The sequence below is a fragment of the Piliocolobus tephrosceles genome, chromosome 18 (genome assembly GCF_002776525.5).
Source record: "Piliocolobus tephrosceles isolate RC106 chromosome 18, ASM277652v3, whole genome shotgun sequence".
NCBI classification, from domain to species: Eukaryota; Metazoa; Chordata; class Mammalia; order Primates; family Cercopithecidae; genus Piliocolobus; species Piliocolobus tephrosceles.
In genome coordinates, this window is record NC_045451.1 from 39,045,467 (window position 1) to 39,063,967 (window position 18,501).

An 18,501-nucleotide genomic window follows, 5' to 3' on the forward strand; every position below is an offset into this window, starting at 1 on the left:
CAAGAAAATACGTTTTTGCATCTTAAAATGAGTCATTTGAACCAGAAATTTCTCCTCTGTAAGTTACGTTATTCTGATAACTCAGAAGCATAATTTTATTCATCTAGGTGATCAGGAGATTTTATATTAGGAACTGACAGGGATCTGTTTCGGGGCTCATCTCGGTAAGCCTCTGAGCCCCCACAAAACAGCAAAGCTAATCTCTAGTGGTCCAACAGTTAAAACAATTGATGAGCGTGTGTTGAATCCTCAAGAGAGGAGGGAGGAAGCAAGAAGGAAAGCTTGAAGGGAGGAGGGGAGAGGGGCAGGTGCTGATTTCAGCCCTGTAGCGTCAGGATTGCGTCAATTCGGGTTCCAGCCACGTCTGGAGTCTCGGAGACGAGCTTCTCAGAAGAGCCAAAACAGGAACCGAGGTGGCAAATCACTGTGCGAGGGCGAGTGGACCTCCCTCTTTGCCTCCTCCCTGTTCCAGGAGCTGGTCCCCTGGGCTCTGCGCTGTTGTTTTTCAGCGCTCGGAAAGCCGGCGCTTCAGATCCAGGCAAGTGAATCCAGCCAGGCAGTTTTCCCTTCAGCACCTCGGACAGAACACGCAGTAAAAAATGGCTCCGATCACCACCAGCCGGGAAGAATTTGGTAAGCAAGTTACTGAACTTATGACTGCAGTTGTTCCTTGAATACTCTGGGGTGGGCTGTTTATTCATTTATTTTTTCCCTAGTTGTTGAATACAGATTTCCTAGGTAGTTAATTTAAAAGGAAAATGAGAATGGCAGTCAGACAGTTGTGGCTTACTTCTGCGGCTTCTCTCCCTTCCTTAGTATCTCTCTCCTTAAAACTGTCTTCTGTTAGAGAGAATTTACCTTCAAGAAGTTCTTAAATTTTCAGGTACTTCTGTAAATTGCAGCACGCACTGAGTAAAGAAAAAGGGTTTTGTTTTTCCCATGTTGGTTTCATCTATTTTGTAGGTAAATCTATTTTTTATTAGGAGAAGCTAAATATATCTCTGGTTACATTGGGGCTTGATCTTGGTTAAAGAAAGCAACTTGTCTATTGGGGTTTGGCAATGTATATTGTATTACAGGGTGTTCCATATGGGTGTTTTTGTCTGCTATGTTTTTCTAGTATCTTTGAAATATGTTGCTAGTGAAAGACAGAATCATATGGCAGTAGGGTTAAAGGGAGTTTCAAAATGCACTGGCTCAGCCTGTTTCATTTCACTGCTGAGCTAACCCAGAGAGATGAGGGAAGTATTGTGGGTTGCACAATTAGCTGAAAGCTGCTGGAAACTTGAATTAGGGCTCCAATTTTCCCGTTCAGTTTTCCTTTTCTTACACCAAGTTTAATTACATAAAATTAGATGTAATTCTTAGGATAAAAAAGTACTATTTTTAGAACCCAATGTATTCCAAGTGAAAAAGGTCAGAATTTTACTTACATGTATTTTGTAAATCATGAAATTTCATAGAAGTTTGTGAAGAGGAGTGATATCTACAGATGTATGATAATTGTTATTAAGCTGAGTAAAATAACTGTGATCTTGGCTTTCAAGATTATAAGACCTTATCAGTAGAGAATACATAGGGAGTAGATAAGCATTTCCACGTTATATAAAATGTTTGCCATTTGACATAAATATCAAATAGGGACAATTTATGATATAATATTCATAAATGAATTTCTTTCCCAGCCTTCCATTTGGTTATTGGGTTTATTTTGGTATGACATTTATTCCCAATTCTTCATTTGAAACCTGAATGATTTTCTAAAACGGAGGAATTTTTAGAGACTGTACTAGTGAAAATATGTTCTAGCATGGTCTATTAGTCTACTTGTAAAAATGATTTTCTGCTGTTTTTATTGTTTTTACATTGGCTAAAGAACTGTCTCAGTTCATGACTTTGCTTTTGCTCCCTAGCCTTGGGTTATTATAGTCCAGGAATGTGGGTGCATTTTTTTTCACAAAGACTTGAATAGAAGGAAAAACTGAAAAGCTGGTGCTAAGTTTAGCAGATTATCTTTAGCTCTTGCTTTATATTATAGTAGTCACTGTTTCTTTTTTCTACCTAGAGAAGTCAAAGGTTTATTTCATCTTTACATGATTCAATTTCTATACATTAAAATACAGGATTTTTATTGCGGTTTTATTGGATTTTTTTATCTTCTACTTTATTTGTCTTTTCTTAACCTTACATTCTCTGAGTTCAGGTTTATAATTATGAAGTAGATTGGCAGAAGATTTGGGGGGATGGGGAAGGGAAGTAACAAAAGACTGGATTTCTTGTGGTTATTTAGAAAAGTTTTAACCCTTTCTGGGCTGGAACTTATAACTTTATTATTCACTATTTAGGATAAAAAGCATATTGCAATGGAACAAAATGTATATAATATTACATTAGTTGTATTCACTTTGATGATATTAAGCCTTGACTCTATTGATTCACTATGTACCAATGTAGTAATACTGCTTTTGCTTCCATGGTGTTACTAAGCATTTGTTTAAGAAAGATACTTACACATAAAATAGGATAAGCCTCATGCATAATCGATATTACTTAATGTCAGTAATTTAATGTGCCATTATTCAAGAAAATAATGACAATTTCAGTTTGATTATCGTTTGCCGTGCCATGTGCTAGCGGAAGAAACAGTTATAGATAAAATTGAACTCTAAATTTCACTGTTCTCATTACATGTCAAGGAATGCTGATTCACTTATAACCATTGTTCTGTTTTTATCTTATTTAAGTTTAATTCATTTATACTTTGAAAATTTCAGTGTTTGAGAAATTTGGGGTTGTCATACAGAGGGATGGTAGTGTTATAAGTTACAAAATATTGGTACCCTGTTACTCTTCGGTTTTTGTTTTATTTTTCTCTAATATATGTGTATTTCTTTTACCACTGTTCCATAATTGGGTTGAAAATTATTAATGAGTTTGTGGCAATGCCAAATACTGTTTCAGAATTTCCTACAATTAAGTGAACCACTGGGTCCCTAAATGCTTGCTGCTTGAATTCTGGGTAAAGAATTACTTTGAATTCCAGTAAAAACTGATGCTCTGGAAAGCCTCAAAATGACAACAAAAAATAATGAAATTAGTACTGATCCATCATCTCGTAGTTGTCTCATGTTACCTGAGAAAACAAAAATAGGTCAGAGTCATTAAGCATTCCCCCGTATCTGATTCAGGACCATTTTTGTCTTTTCATTTCACTAATGAAAAACTACTGAAATGAAGGAGTTTCTACTATACTTTATGTTTTTCCTGTGGGGATGTGTTTGTATCTGAAGTTAGTGTGATATATATATATATATATATCAGCTGGAAAGTAATTCAATCTATTCAACCTATAGCAATTGCTAGTTCTGTTAGGCTTTTTAAAAGGCTCATATCTCCAGCTCTGCTTCTTTAATGTATATTATTGGTCATTTGATTTTTCAGATGAAATCCCCACAGTGGTGGGGATCTTCAGTGCATTTGGCCTGGTCTTCACAGTCTCTCTCTTTGCATGGATCTGCTGTCAGAGAAAATCATCCAAGTCTAACAAGACTCCTCCATACAAGTTTGTGCATGTGCTTAAGGGAGTTGATATTTACCCTGAAAACCTAAATAGCAAAAAGAAGTTTGGAGCAGATGACAAAAATGAAGTAAAGAATAAGCCAGCTGTGCCAAAGAATTCATTGCATCTGGATCTTGAAAAGAGAGATCTGAATGGCAATTTTCCCAAAACCAACCTCAAACCTGGCAGCCCTTCTGATCTGGAGAATTCAACCCCGAAGCTCTTTTTAGAAGGGGAAAAAGAGGCAGTTTCCCCTGATAGTTTAAAGTCCAGCACTTCCCTTTCTTCAGAAGAGAAACAAGAGAAGCTGGGAACTCTCTTCTTCTCCTTAGAATACAACTTTGAGAAAAAAGCATTTGTGGTCAATATCAAGGAAGCCCGTGGCTTGCCAGCCATGGATGAGCAGTCGATGACCTCTGACCCATATATCAAAATGACGATCCTCCCAGAGAAGAAGCATAAAGTGAAAACTAGAGTGCTGAGAAAAACCTTGGATCCAGCTTTTGATGAGACCTTTACATTCTATGGGATCCCCTACACCCAAATCCAAGAATTGGCCTTGCACTTCACAATTTTGAGTTTTGACAGGTTTTCAAGAGATGATATCATTGGGGAAGTTCTAATTCCTCTCTCGGGAATTGAATTATCTGAAGGAAAAATGTTAATGAACAGAGAGATCATCAAGAGAAATGTTAGGGTAATTTATTTTCAGTGCTTAGAGTATTTATAAACAATCTTTTATGTAGCTTTTTGGTGTCTGAGGAATTTTCATTAATATGATAAGCTTGTACATATCATCCTTACCATGTTTAATTATTATTAATTATAATCTAATGGAGATCGAGGGGATAGAACAGATGAAATAAAATTTAATCCATAACTGAAATACTCAAAGTGTTTTAATGATATGAAATAAATATGCATTCTTTATGGATATTTAGATATCACTTATGTAAATACTTTTGTTAATCTCTATCATAAATATTTTGACAGACACTGCTACTTTAAAATATAAGTGAATATTTCTTATTCATAGGCAAGTTAACCGGAGGTTTCAAGGTCAATGTAATTGAATTTAAAATTGAAATTTAAAATTAAATCAATTATTCCTGAAGATTTGGAAATTGTATTGACTTTTCATGGAACTGCTTTTCAAGGAGGAGGCATCACGTCATATTCAATTATCAATGCCCATCTCTAAATTGTATAGTAGGAAACAAGTTCCTCTATTTTTGTAGTTATACTTCTCTGGTAGTTCTGGGTTTATTAGAAAAAATAAGGCATCAATTAAACAAATTTAATCCCATCTTCACTTTACATTTGAAACTCAATTGATTTCAACAGTAGTATTTCAGAATAACTTCTCTCTATAATAGAATTATTTATAAAAATCAATAAACATACTAATTTACGTTTTGGAAACAACATAGTGTTTCAGAACTGAAAATCTGACAGCTCATTTGGACTGTCTCCTCTCCTACTGAAATTAATGAAGGTCAAGGTTCAGAGACATTCCACAGCTTGTTTGAGACACCCGGCTGATTTAGTGGCACAGTGGGAATAAGGATCGTTCTTCTACTCTTATTCTTCTTAGAGTGCCTACTTATACAGCTGTCCCATGTTAGTTTTTGTATAAATATATTGCAGTTTTAGTTTTGTGTCAGCCATCACTCTCAGTTGCAAACAAACACCAAGTTAATATCTTGTTACTTTCAGTCAAAAATTTTACTTTGAATTATTGGATATGTTATCTATTGTCTTTAAAGTACAAATGAAATCTAAGTAGCATTCAAAGAAGGACGCTATGATACCGTCCCAAAACAATTCTCTCCAGTACTTAAAATCAATTCAATCCTTGACTTGAATAGAAATTTGCTGTTGTTAGAGGAAGAGAATTTTAACTCCATTGTCCCTCTGTGCCAGGAAGGTAGTTGGGGTCGGAATAAATCTCACTGGGACTGAGTTCAAATTTCAATATGTCGGTAGTAAAGAATTTGAAATCAAATCAAACTTATCTAATTTTTTGCATGTGTATATGTAGAGTCATTTGACCCAACACATACTCATGCAAATAATTAAATAAGCTTTATTACTAGTAATAACTTTGAAAAGTAGAGATGTTTTTAAAAACCAAAAGCCAAAAATAATCCTGTGTAGGATATAATTTAAATATACTTTAAACATTTCTAAGTAATGGGTGTGGCCAATTTATTGCGAATTTTAACATCCTGTAGTACCAAACAAGACCACAAGATGGCAGGCAGTGGTTTTTCAAGCAACGATGGTCCTGCACAAAAGCTTTTACTCTTCGATTCCTTAGAATATGAAAATAAAAATAAGTAAGAAGATTACATTTAAATGACAATGCTATTTAAACTTTAATGAAAGTACAAACTTCAAAGCTAACAAGATAGAAATACTTATATCACATTTCTCTTTCTTTAGAAGTCTTCAGGACGTGGTGAGTTACTGATTTCTCTCTGCTATCAGTCCACCACAAATACTCTAACTGTGGTTGTCTTAAAAGCTCGACATCTGCCTAAATCTGATGTGTCCGGACTTTCAGGTAAGAGTGCTTCTGAAATACTCAGGTTCACTGTATGAGTGGAATGTATTTTACTGCAAATGAGCCCACCTGCTCTTACTCTTTTATGTTTTATCTTTTCTCTAATACCTTATTTATCTGCTGTAAAAGTTAGCTTTTAGTTTTGTGACTAACTTTACAAAAAAATGAAACAAAACACTAATTTTTTGTTGTATAGAAATGAGAAACAAAGTAAGCTACAGTTTAACATTACGTGAGTTCAAATCCTAACCCTTTCATTCCTTAGCAAAATATTATTGGGTATGTTTCTCAACCTCTGTACAAATTGGCCATACTACTACTCATCCTGAGGGGCATTGTGAGAACTAGAAACACATACTTCTTCAAATATCATCTAATGTTATTACTATTATTATTTAATGATGGAAGTTGAAAACATGGTCTTAAAAGATTAGATTATGAAACTAAAATTGACTCATATATTGCTGCCAGAAAAAGGCAAAAGTATTGTGATAAGGTGGCATGAACTTAAAATCTACATACTAACAATGACACAGAGAAGCTCAACACTAGGAAATAGAAAGCAAATCCAGCCTGCGACTAAAGAAATTCATTAAAGTTAAAACTAAAAAAAAAAATTGATATTGTGGACTCTAAATCCTTATTCTATGGAAAACACAGCCAAAAGTCAGGGAAATAGACTTACCCAAAGTCACACAAGTCAGTAAAGCTAGATGTTGTCTAATATATATTTTTTCCTTCTATTCTATTCTTGGACTAAGTTAATAATAATCAGAATGGGTCCATAGAACATTCTATTTTCTTTCCTTTTGTGTTACTTCTTTTCCTATCATTAATTTTTTCCCTTATTCTCTAATTTAGAACTTTTTTCTCTTATTTTCCATATTCTTCCTTATTTTCAGTTCTGTTGACAAGAGAAAGGCCAAGCTTTATCCATATTTTTCCTTTGATTTTACTTATTTTTCTGGTAACCACATGTCATTGGAATGCCATGTTCTCTAAGGGCACTGTTATATTGATATCAGCTCTCTAGCCCAGTTATGCCATTGTAATGCCTGTTATGTTCCATTGCAGATCCCTATGTCAAAGTGAACCTGTACCATGCCAAAAAGAGAATCTCCAAGAAGAAGACTCATGTGAAGAAATGCACCCCCAATGCAGTGTTCAATGAGCTGTTTGTCTTTGATATTCCTTGTGAGGGCCTTGAAGATATAAGTGTTGAATTTTTGGTTTTGGATTCTGAAAGGGGGTCCCGAAATGAGGTAATCGGGCAGTTAGTCTTGGGTGCAGCAGCAGAAGGAACTGGTGGAGAGCACTGGAAAGAGATCTGTGACTACCCCAGGAGACAAATTGCCAAGTGGCACGTGCTCTGTGATGGTTAGCATCCTAGCCATGAGTTGGAACTTAAAGGTTTTTACTAGGCAAGGAGAAATTTTCTTTCTTTCGATATTGGATTGCAAGCTTGGGAAATCAAGCGACCTTTTTTTGTTATTGTTGCTAGAAATGGATTGAATTAGTAGGCCAGAAAGTAACTTCAAATGTGTTTCATGATAATTTCCCTATTTATTAGAAGGGTTGGATAAATTTTCATAAGATATTCAATTTTTCCTTCAGATTACCAGTGATATAACTAGGAATAATCAGGCATTTTATGAATACTGTGCCAGAATCCCAAATTAAAAATGTGACAATCTCATTGGAACATGTCACAAAAAGTTAATGTGATTATTAAGATTTAAAAATGAAGAGTATGCCTTGCCTTGTGAAAATTTATCCATTTATCTTCAGGTTGGGGAAATCAATTTTTCTTTAATTCCAAAGATACTTAAAAAAATGTCCTCCAGTTTGTATTTATTAATTATGTCATGTGCAAATGGTTGTCCTGCATATAAAAGTATCTGGTCATTTCAGTTTGGTTTGTAATTATTTGATGCAAATTTATCATAAGGGTAACTTAGATGCATTTCAAAAGGACAGTGAACAAGCTGAGAAATGATTTTATCAAAGGGCTGAGTTGAGAACACTGTGGCTGAAATATAATTTTTCTCCCCCCTAAGGTTACATGTGAGTCAAAATTTTGTAAAATATAGCCTCACATAAGAACCATGGCCTTGGATTATTCACTGCCTGTCACAAGCCTCAGTGTGGCCTGAGAAACCCCTATGTACCTTCGTGAAATCGTTGAATTAGTTAGTGAATAAAGAAATAAACTACAACTAGAAATCCAGTTAGAAGCGCAATTTTCTTATAGGAACTAGGTATAGTGTGCAAGTGTACTTCTAAGGCCATGGTTTGTACCGAGTCAGCATGGCCACCGAAGTCTTCATTTAACTTATTGTCCCCCAGAATAGATTAAGATACTACTTGAAAAGACTGTGAAGATTTTTTACATTGCCAGATAAAAAGTGTTACTTAACCAACAAACAAATGTAAGACTACAAAATCGTTCAAGAGCAATTCTAATGTAATTTACATATGTTCACGCAAAATATACTTAGGCTGTCAAATTAGCACAACAAAGAATGTGTTTCACTATCTTTTCTAGGCTAATTTGTCCGGAGCTGTTGTCTATAGAGCAGTTTACAGACTTGTGTCTTGTATCATTTTCCAGTGCCAGTGTTCTGAAATTCATTCAGAACCTGTTAGATTAAAGCTGCACCCTGTGATTATTTGAAAAGAATTAACTTGAGAGTAATGTCACTATATTTGAGTTTTTAGAGAAGTATGAGTGGAACTTGAGTACAGTTGAATTATTAAATATGCAAGTTAGAAATTAAGTCTACTGAAAAATTTACATTTTGAGTCAGGTTTTGTGTCAGTACTTTAGCAGTTTTTGAGAATGTGTTTGATATCACAGTGTTTGTAAATTCTATGAAAAATGCATTTTCCAAACAACTTATACATGCTTTTTATGACTATGCCTAATGTAAAGAAAATGTATTACATTCTGTATGTACAAAGATTAAAAATCAACCTCTTTTTTGTGCTTTTAAAATGACTTTGGGATTAAAAAAGCTTATTTCCCAATCATTGTCTTCATTTCACTACAAAGTCACCTCATGGCATCTTGCTCCACTCGGCATTTCTGTGAAAGCAACATGAAATGATCTGTAGTAGGTGTGTAGCTTGGGGAAGTCAAATGGCCATTTTATACATGTGCATTTGGTATCATGGGCCATGGAACAGAGTATATTTTGGACCTCTGAAGATTTGTAAGGGGCCAATTCTAAGTATTCTTCACAGCAGCCAGAAGTTAATGGTGGTAGCAGCTGAGGTATGGTTGTTGGACGAGGGTGATTTTCTTTTTTAATATGGAACAATGAAACCAACAACAAACACTTTTAAAATTAAAATGGGTAATTTGTAAATAGTTTTTAGCTTTTAAAATTTGAAGTGTTTTTGAGTGTGAAAAATTGAGTAAAACTATTTGCAACTGGTTTTAAGAAAAGAAAGAAGAAAAACAACAAAGGAATTGAAACAGGCAGGGAGATCTTAATAACTAATTTCATCATTTCTGAAAAAATGTACTGTTTTAGAATGTATTACAATATCAATGTGAATATCTTGAATCCTGTTACAAATCCTGCACTGTATTAAACATGTAAATTAATTGTTTGTCTGATTAGCCAATCTCACCACCCAAATGGGGAGGTATCCATGTTTGAAGAACTGTGTAACTCAGTAATTGACTTGTTCTGATGTTGTAACTCAATAGAAGTGTTTTGGAAGGAAGCATGGTGTACGAGACAGTGTCTGTTCTTTTGTGCCAGCTCTGTATGATGTTTGTAAGGCCATGTTTGTAAGACATGAATAAATTGCTGCTTTTGCCCAACCCATTTCAATGCAGACTTTCTGCCAATGGATTCTGTACTAAGGCTTCTCTTATTGCTGTCTGAATTTTCAAGTTTCCCTAGTGGATCTCCTTGCATAGGTTAGGGAACATTAATTAATGAGCACTGAAATCTTTAATATACATTTTGAAAACATCTTCATAACAATCATCTGGGGCAGATATCATTATCCTTAGCAAACAGAAGCAAAACTTGAGGATCAAGGAGCATAGGGAATGGAATCAAGTAGGAAGGAGTAGTACTCAAGAGGATTTCATGGCCTGCCCTGCCCTTCCCTCCATACCATTCCACTCTCCTCAAGGGGACCTCATCAACTGACTTAGCTAGATTTTTAGGCTCTTTCTCACATTCTTTGTTATTTTTCTAAATTTTATTCACTTTTCTATATTTCATTTACTTTTCTCCCCAGTATTTTCAGCCACCATTCTTTATTTACTCTCCTATTTTTTTCTTTATCTCATTTCTTATTTTAACATCTTTCATTACCTATTTTATATCACTGCTTTTATATTCCTTTTTCATTTTTTTCACATCCTGAGAAATATTTGATTAATAAAATTATGTGGACCTGGATGTCTTACTTTTTCTTAAATAAGAAGGGAAAACAGACCAGAACATCTGTAATATATTATATTACCATTATATACACCAGCTAAGGCAAATGGAAACAACAGGACCCACCATCTAGAGAATCAGACATTTTTCACAGCTCTAGTCTTTACAGAAATATTCTATGGTAATCACATGTTGAAAAAAATGATCTTGCAAATGGAATAAAACTGGAATTTACTGCTAATTTATTTTGTTTCAAATTGTATTAATTGTAGTAAAAGTGTACACAGGCATGTTAAAAGAGTCATTACATTTTAAAATTCAAGTATATTTTAAGGAAACGTACCTGCCAAAAGCAACTAGAGATATGGAGGAGATTTTCCAAGGAAACTAGTCATTAGGGAAATGCTAACTAAAACCACAATAAGATACCCTGCACACCAATTATAATAACACAAATTAAAGTTTTGAAAATGCCAAGAGCTGACAATGTTATAGAGGAAATGGACCCCTTGTACACTGCTAAAAGGAATATAACATGTCCAACTGCTTTGGGAAGTTATAATTTTCATAAGAAGTTGAAAATATACCTATTACGTGACTCAGTCATTTTGCTCCTAAGTATTTACTTAAGACAAATGAATGCATATGTTTACACAAAGGCTTGCGCATGAATTTTCGTAGCAGCTTTATTTGTAATAGTAAAAACCTGGAATGAAGTCAAATGTTCATCAACAAGTGAATGAACAAGTAAAACGTAGTATATTTACAAAATGGAATACTTCTCAGCAATAAAAGTGAATGACCCCTTGATACATACAACAAGTACCAAAACATCCACACAGCAAGTAATAAAGTAGACCAAACTGTACGCTTTAAATGTGTGTAGTTAGTTATATATACATTAAACCTCAATAAAGCTTTTTAATGGGAAATAGAAGTCAACTATAACCAAACCAAAAAAAGAAAACAATACTAATATCACTGTCAAAAATATCATTCTCCAAAATTAATAATATTATATAACATACTTTAAGAGCAGTTCTTTTTCTTTCTTAAGGTACATTGTCTTAAGAATGTTTAAATAGAGGATTGCTGGCAAGATGGCCAAATAGGAACAGCTCTGGTCTCCAGCTCCCAGCGAGATCGACGCAGAAGGCGGGTGATTTCTGCATTTCCAAATGAGGTACCCGGTTCATTGCATTGGGAGTGGTTGGACAGTGGGTGCAGCCCATGTAGGGTGAGCCAAAGCAGGGTGAGGCATCGCCTCACCCAGGAAGTGCAAGGGCTCAGGAAATTCCCTCCCTTACCCAAGGGAAGCCCTGAAGAACGGTGTACTGGGCCCAGATACTGTACTGTTCCCACAGTCTTTCAAACGCACAGACTAGGAGATTCCCTCCAGTGCCTATACCACCAGGGCTCTAGGTTTCAAGCCCAAAACCAGGGACTTCAGGAGTTTTTATTTCATACCCCAGTGGTGCCTGGAATGCCAGCAAGACAGAATCATTTACTCCCCCGGAAAGGGGGCTGAACGCAGGGAGACAAGTAGTCTGGCTCGGCGGGTCCCAACCCCTTAGAGCCCAGAAAGCTAAGATCCACTGGCTTGAAATTCTCACTGCCAGCACAGCAGTCTGAGGTCGACCCGGGACGCTTAAGTTTAGGTGGCAGGGGAGGGGCATTCCCCATTGCTGAGACTTGAGTAGGCAGTTTTACCTTCACGTGTAAACAAAGCCTCAGGGAAGTTCAAACCGGGTGGAGCCCACCACAGCTCAGCAAGGCCACTGTGGCTCAGCTGCCTCTCTAGGTTCCTCCTCTCTGGGCAGGGCATCTCTGAGGGGGGGGGAAAAAAAAAAAAAAAAAAAGGCAGCATCCCCACTCAGGAGCTTATAGATAAAACCCCCATCTCCCTGGGACCAAGCACCTGGGGGAAGGGGCGACTGTGGGCGCAGCTTCAGCAGACTTAAAGGTCCTTGCCTGACAGCTCTGAAAAGAATAGTGGATCTCCCAGCACAGTGTTCAAGCTCTGCTAAGGGTCAGACTGCCTCCTCAAGTGAGTCCCTGACTGGGAGACAGCTCTGAGTAGGGGCTGAGAGGCACCTCATACAGGAGAGCTCTGGCTGACATCTGGCGGGTGCCCCTCTGGGATGAAGCTTCCAGAGGAAGGAACAGGCAGCAATCTTTTCTGTTCTGCAGCCTCCACTGGTGATACTCAGGCAAAAAGGGTCTGGAATGGACCTCCAGCAAACTCCAGCAGACCTGCAGCAGAGGAACCTGACTGTTAGAAGGAATACTAACAAACAGAAAGGAATAGCATCAACATGAACAAAAAGGTCACTCAGAGACTCCATTTGAAGGTCATCAGCATCAAAGACCAAAGGTAGATAAATCCATGAAGATGGGAGAAACCAGTGCAAAAAGGCTGAAAATTCCAAAAACTAGAATGCCCCTCCTCCTCCAAAGGATCACAACTCCTCATCAGCAAGGGAACAAAACTGGATGGAGAATGAGTTTGATAAACTGACAGAAATAGGCTTTAGAAGGTGGGTAATAACAAACTCCTCCAAGCTAAAGGAGCATGTTCTAATCCAATGCAAAGAAGCTAAGAACCTTGAAAAAAGGTTATACAAATTGCTAACTAGAATAACCAGTTTAGAGAAGAACATAAATGACCTGATGGAGCTGAAAAACACAGTACAAGAACTTTGTGAAGCATACACAAGTATTAATAGCCAAATCTATCAAGAGGAAGAAAGGATATCAGAGATTGAAGAAAATGAAATAAAACAGAAAGAAAAGATTAGAGAAAAAAAATGAAAAGGAGTGAACAAAGCCTCCATGAAATATGGGACTATGTGAAAAGACCAAATTTACGTTTGATTGGTGTACATGAAAGTGATGGAGAGAATGGAACCAAGTTGGAAAACACTCTTCAGGATATTATCCAGGAGAACTTCACCAACCTAGAAAGACAGGTCAACATTCAAATTCAGGAAATACGGAGAACACCACAAAGATACTCCTTGAGAAGAGCAACCCCAAGACACATAATCGTGAGATTCACCAAGGTTGAATTTATGGAAAAAATGTTATAATCGTGAGATTCACCAAGGTTGAATTTATGGAAAAAATGTTAAGGGCAGCCAGAGAGAAATGTCAGGTTACGTACAAAGGGAAGCCCATAACACTAACAGCAGATCTCTCTGCAGAAACCCTACAAGCCAGAAGAGAGTGGGGGCCAATATTCAACATTCTTAAATAAAAGAATTTTCAACCCAGAATTTCATATCCAGTCAAACTAAGCTTCGCAAGCAAAGAAGAAATGAAATCCTTTACAGACAAGCAAACACTGAGAGATTTTGTCACCATCAGGCCTGCCTTACAAGAACTCCTGAAGAAAGCACTAAACATGGAAAGGAACAACTGGTACCAGCCACTGCAAAAAGCATACCAAATTGTAAAGACCACTGACACTATGGAGAAACTGCATCAACTAATGGGCAAAATAACCAGCTACCATCATAATGATAGTCTCACATTCACAGATAACAATATTAACCTTAAATGTAAATGGACTAAATGCCCAATGAAAGGCGTAGACTGGCAAATTGGACAAAGTCAAGCCCCATCAGTGTGCTGTATTCAGGAGACCCATCTCACCTGCAAAGACACATGTAGACTCAAAATAAAGGGATGGAGGAAGATATACCAAGAAAATGGAAAGCAAAAAGAAGCAGGAGTTGCCATCCTAGTCTCTGATAAAACAGACTATAAACCAACCAGGATCAAAAAAGACAAAGAAGGGCATTACCTAATGGTAAAGGGATCAATGCAACAAGAAGAGTTAACTATCCTAAATATGTATACAACCAATACAGGAGCACCCAGATTTATAAAGCAAGTTTTTAGAGACCTAAAAAGAGACTTAGACTCCCACATAATAATAGTGAGAGACTTTAACACCCCCTGTCAATATTAGACAGATCAATGAGACTGAAAATTAACAAGGATATTCAGGAGTTGAACTCAGCTCTGAACCAATTGGACCTAATAGACATCTACAGAACTCTTCACCCTAAATCAACAAAATATACATTCTCCTCAGCACCTTATCACACTTATTCTAAAATTGGCCACATAATTGGAAGTAAACCACTACTCAGCAAATGCAAAAGAAAGGAAATCATACAAGCAGTCTCTCAGACCACAGTGCAATCAAATTAGAACTTAGGATTAAGAAACTCACTCAAAACCACACAATTACATGGAAATTGAACAACCTGCTCCTGAATGACTACTGGGTAAATAACAAAATTAAGACAGAAATAAAGATGTTCTTTGAAACCAATGAGAACAAAGACACAATGTACAAGAATCAGAACCTGTGGGACACAGCAAAAGCAGTGTTTAGAGGGAAATTTATTGCACTAAATGCCCACAAGAGAAAACAGGAAAGATCTAAAATCGACACCCTAACATCTCAATGAAAAGAACTAGAGAGGCAAGAACAAACAAATTCAAATTCAAAAGTTAGCAGAAGACGATAAATAACTAAGATCAGAGCAGAACTGGAGGAGATAGAGACATGAAAAACCCTTCAAAAAATAAATGAATCCAGGAGGTGATTTTTTGAAAATATCAACAAAATAGATAGACAACTAGCCAGGCTAATAAAGAAGAAAATAGAGAGGAATCAAATAGACACAATAAAAATGATAAAGGGTATATCTGGTCCCACAGAAATGTAAACTACCATCAGAGAATACTATAAAAACCTCTATGCAAATAAACTAGAAAAATCCAGAAGAAATGGATAAATTCCTTTGAGGCAGTAATTAGCAGCCTACCAGGCAGAAAATGTCCAAGACCAGATGGATTCACAGCCAAATTCTACCAGAGGTACAAAAAGGAGCTGGAACCATTCCTTCTGAAACTATTCCAAACAATAGAAAAAAGAAAATCATTTTATGAGGCCAGCATCATCCTGATACCAAAACCTGGCAGAGACACAATAAAAAAGGAAAATTTCAGGACAATATCCCTCATGAGCATTGATGCGAAAATCCTCAATAAAATACTAGGAAAACAAATCCAGCAGCACACCAAAAAGCTTATCCACCACTGTCAAGTTGGTTTCATCCCTGGGATGCAAGGTTGGTTCAACATATGCAAATCAATAAACATAATCCATCACATAAAAAGAACCAGTGACAAAAATCACACGATTGTCTCAATAGACACAGAAAAGGCCTCTGACAAAATTCATCACCCCTTCATGTTAAAAACTCTCAATAAACTAAGTATTGATGGAATGTATCTCAAAATAATAAGAGCTATTTATGACCAACCCACAGCCAATATCATACAAAATGGGCAAAAGTTGGAAGCATTCCCTTTGAAAACTGACACAAGACAAGGATGCCCTCTCTCACCCCGATTTGACGTACTATGGGAAGTTCTGGCCAGGGCAATCAGGCAAGAGAAAGAAATAAAGGCATTCAAATAGGAAAAGATGAAGTCAAATTGTCTCTGTTTGTAGATCACATGATTTTATATTTGGAAAACCCCATGGTCTCAGCCCAAAATCTCCTTAAGCTGATAAGCAATTTCAGCAAAGTCTCAGGATACAAAATCAATATGCAAAAATCACAAGCATTCCTATACACCAATAATAGAGAGAAAATCATGAGTAAACTCCCATTCACAATTGCTACAAAGAGAATAAAATACCTAGGAATACTACTTACAAGGGATGTAAAGAACCTCTTGAAGAAGAACTACAAACCACTGCTCAAGGAAATAAGAGAGGACACAAATAAATGGAAAAACATTTCATGATCATGGATAGGAAGAATCAATATTGTGAAAATGGCCACACTGCCCAAAGTAATTTATACAATCAGTGCTATCCCCATCAAGCTACCATTGACTTTCATCATGTAATTAGAAAAAAACTACTTTAAATTATATATGGAACCAAAAATAGCCTGCATAGCCAAAACAATCCTAACCAAAAAGAACAAAGCTGGAGGCATCATGTTACCTGACTCCAAACTATACTACAAGGCTATAGTAACCAAAACAGCATGATACTTGTACCAAAACAGATATATATAGACCAATGGACCAGAACAGAGGCCTCGGAAATAATGCCAAACATCTGCAACCATCTGATCTTTGACAAACCTGAAAAAACAAGCAATAAGGATTCCCTATTTAATAAATGGTGTTGGGGAAAACTGGCTAGCCATATGCAGAAAACTGAAACTGGACCCCTTTCTTACACCTGATACAAATATTAACTCAACATGATTAAAGACTTAAACATAAGACTTAAAACCATAAAAAGTCTAGAGGAAAACTGAGGCAATACCATTCAGGACATAGCAAAGGCATGGGCAAAGACTTCATGACTAAAACACCAAAAGCAATGGCAACAAAAGCCAAAAATTGACAAATGGGATCTAATTAAACTAAAGAGCTTCTTTACAGCAAAAGAAACTTCATCAGAATGAACAGGCAATCTACAAAATGGGAGAACATTTTTGCAATCTATCCATCTGACAAAGGGCTAATATCCAGCATCTACAAAGATCTTTAAAACATTTACAAGAATAAAGCAACCCCATCAAAAAGTGGGCAAATGAGATGAACAGGCACTTCTCAAAAGAAGACATTTATGCAGCCAACAAACATATGAAAAAAAAAAAAACCTTATCATCACTGGTCATTAGAGAAATGCAAATTAAAACCGCAATGAGATACCATCTCACACCAGTTAGAATGGTGATCACTAAAAAGTCAGGAAGCAGCAGATACTGGGAGAGAGGATGTGGAGAAATAGGAACGCTTTTCCACTGTTGGTGGGAGTGTGAATTAGTTCAACCGTTGTGGAAGACAGTGTGGCAATTCCTCAAGGATCTAGAACCAGAAATACCATTTGACCCAGCAACCCCATTATTGTGTATATACCCAAAGGATTATAAATCATTCTACTATAAAGACACCTGCACACGCATGTTTATTGTGGCACTATTCACAATAGTAAAGACTTGGAACCAACCCAAATGCGCATCAATGATATACTGGATAAAGCTAATGTGGCATATATACACCAGGTAATACTATGCAGCCATAAAAAAGGATGAGTTCATGTCCTTTGCAGGGACATGGATGAAGCTAGAAACCATCATTCTCAGCAAACTAACTCAAGAAGAGAAAATCAAACACCGCATGTTCTCACTCATGAATAGGAGTGAAACAATGAGAACACATGGACACAGAGAGGGGAACATCACACACTGGGGTCTGTCAGTGGGTAGAGGGCTAGGGAAGGGACAGCATTAGGAGAAATATCTACTGTAGATGAAAGGTTGAGGGGTGTAGCAAACCACCATGGCATGTGTATACCTATGTAACAAACCTGCAAGCTCTGCACATGTACCCCAGAACTTAAAGTATATATATTTTTAAAAGAATATTTAAATATATGTAAAATATTATATTTTATGTAATGTTAAATGTATTACATTTTAAAGTAATCTGAGATAGTTTCTGTGTATTTATGCCATCAACTCATTTATTTAAGTATATCTCTTGTTTGCTTTTTATTTCTACTTAAAAATTTTTCATTCTAAATACAGTTCTATTTTATAGTGATGAATTTTTTCCATTTTCTTATTTCAAATTTGTAACAAAAATATATTAACTAAAGCTTATCTTTATACACTCAAGCTGTTCCCTCCTCTCCCATACTTTTAAAAGTTTTGGGTTGATTCTTCTAATTTTTAACATAAATAAATATGAGTATTTGTATATTTACATATATCTCTTTATTAGATGAATGGAAGCATGAAATACATGTTTTTTCTACTTTATGTTTTTACATAACAATATATTCCAGAAATAATTCCCTGATTACACATAGGGATAGTCTTCCTTTATAAAGCTTTATACTACTCTCTTAAAGCATCAAT

The 18,501-nt window shown here is 36.2% G+C and overlaps 1 protein-coding gene across 2 annotated transcripts; it reads left to right on the forward strand.

Annotated features, from left to right (window-relative positions):
* Window positions 1-229: 229 nt before the first annotated feature.
* Window positions 230-9,957, forward strand: SYT4 (synaptotagmin 4). Of its 2 annotated transcripts, none has more exons than XM_023207635.1 (4): window positions 230-633; window positions 3,442-4,256; window positions 6,005-6,125; window positions 7,200-9,957. In XM_023207635.1, exons 1-4 carry the CDS (start codon window positions 600-602, stop codon window positions 7,505-7,507), a joined length of 1,278 nt encoding a protein of 425 aa, XP_023063403.1. In that variant the 5' UTR covers window positions 230-599; the 3' UTR covers window positions 7,508-9,957. The 2 variants fall into 2 exon arrangements, with proteins under 2 accessions (XP_023063403.1, XP_023063404.1); XM_023207636.1 differs by having other exon boundaries at window positions 390-633; window positions 3,496-4,256.
* Window positions 9,958-18,501: the final 8,544 nt, after the last annotated feature.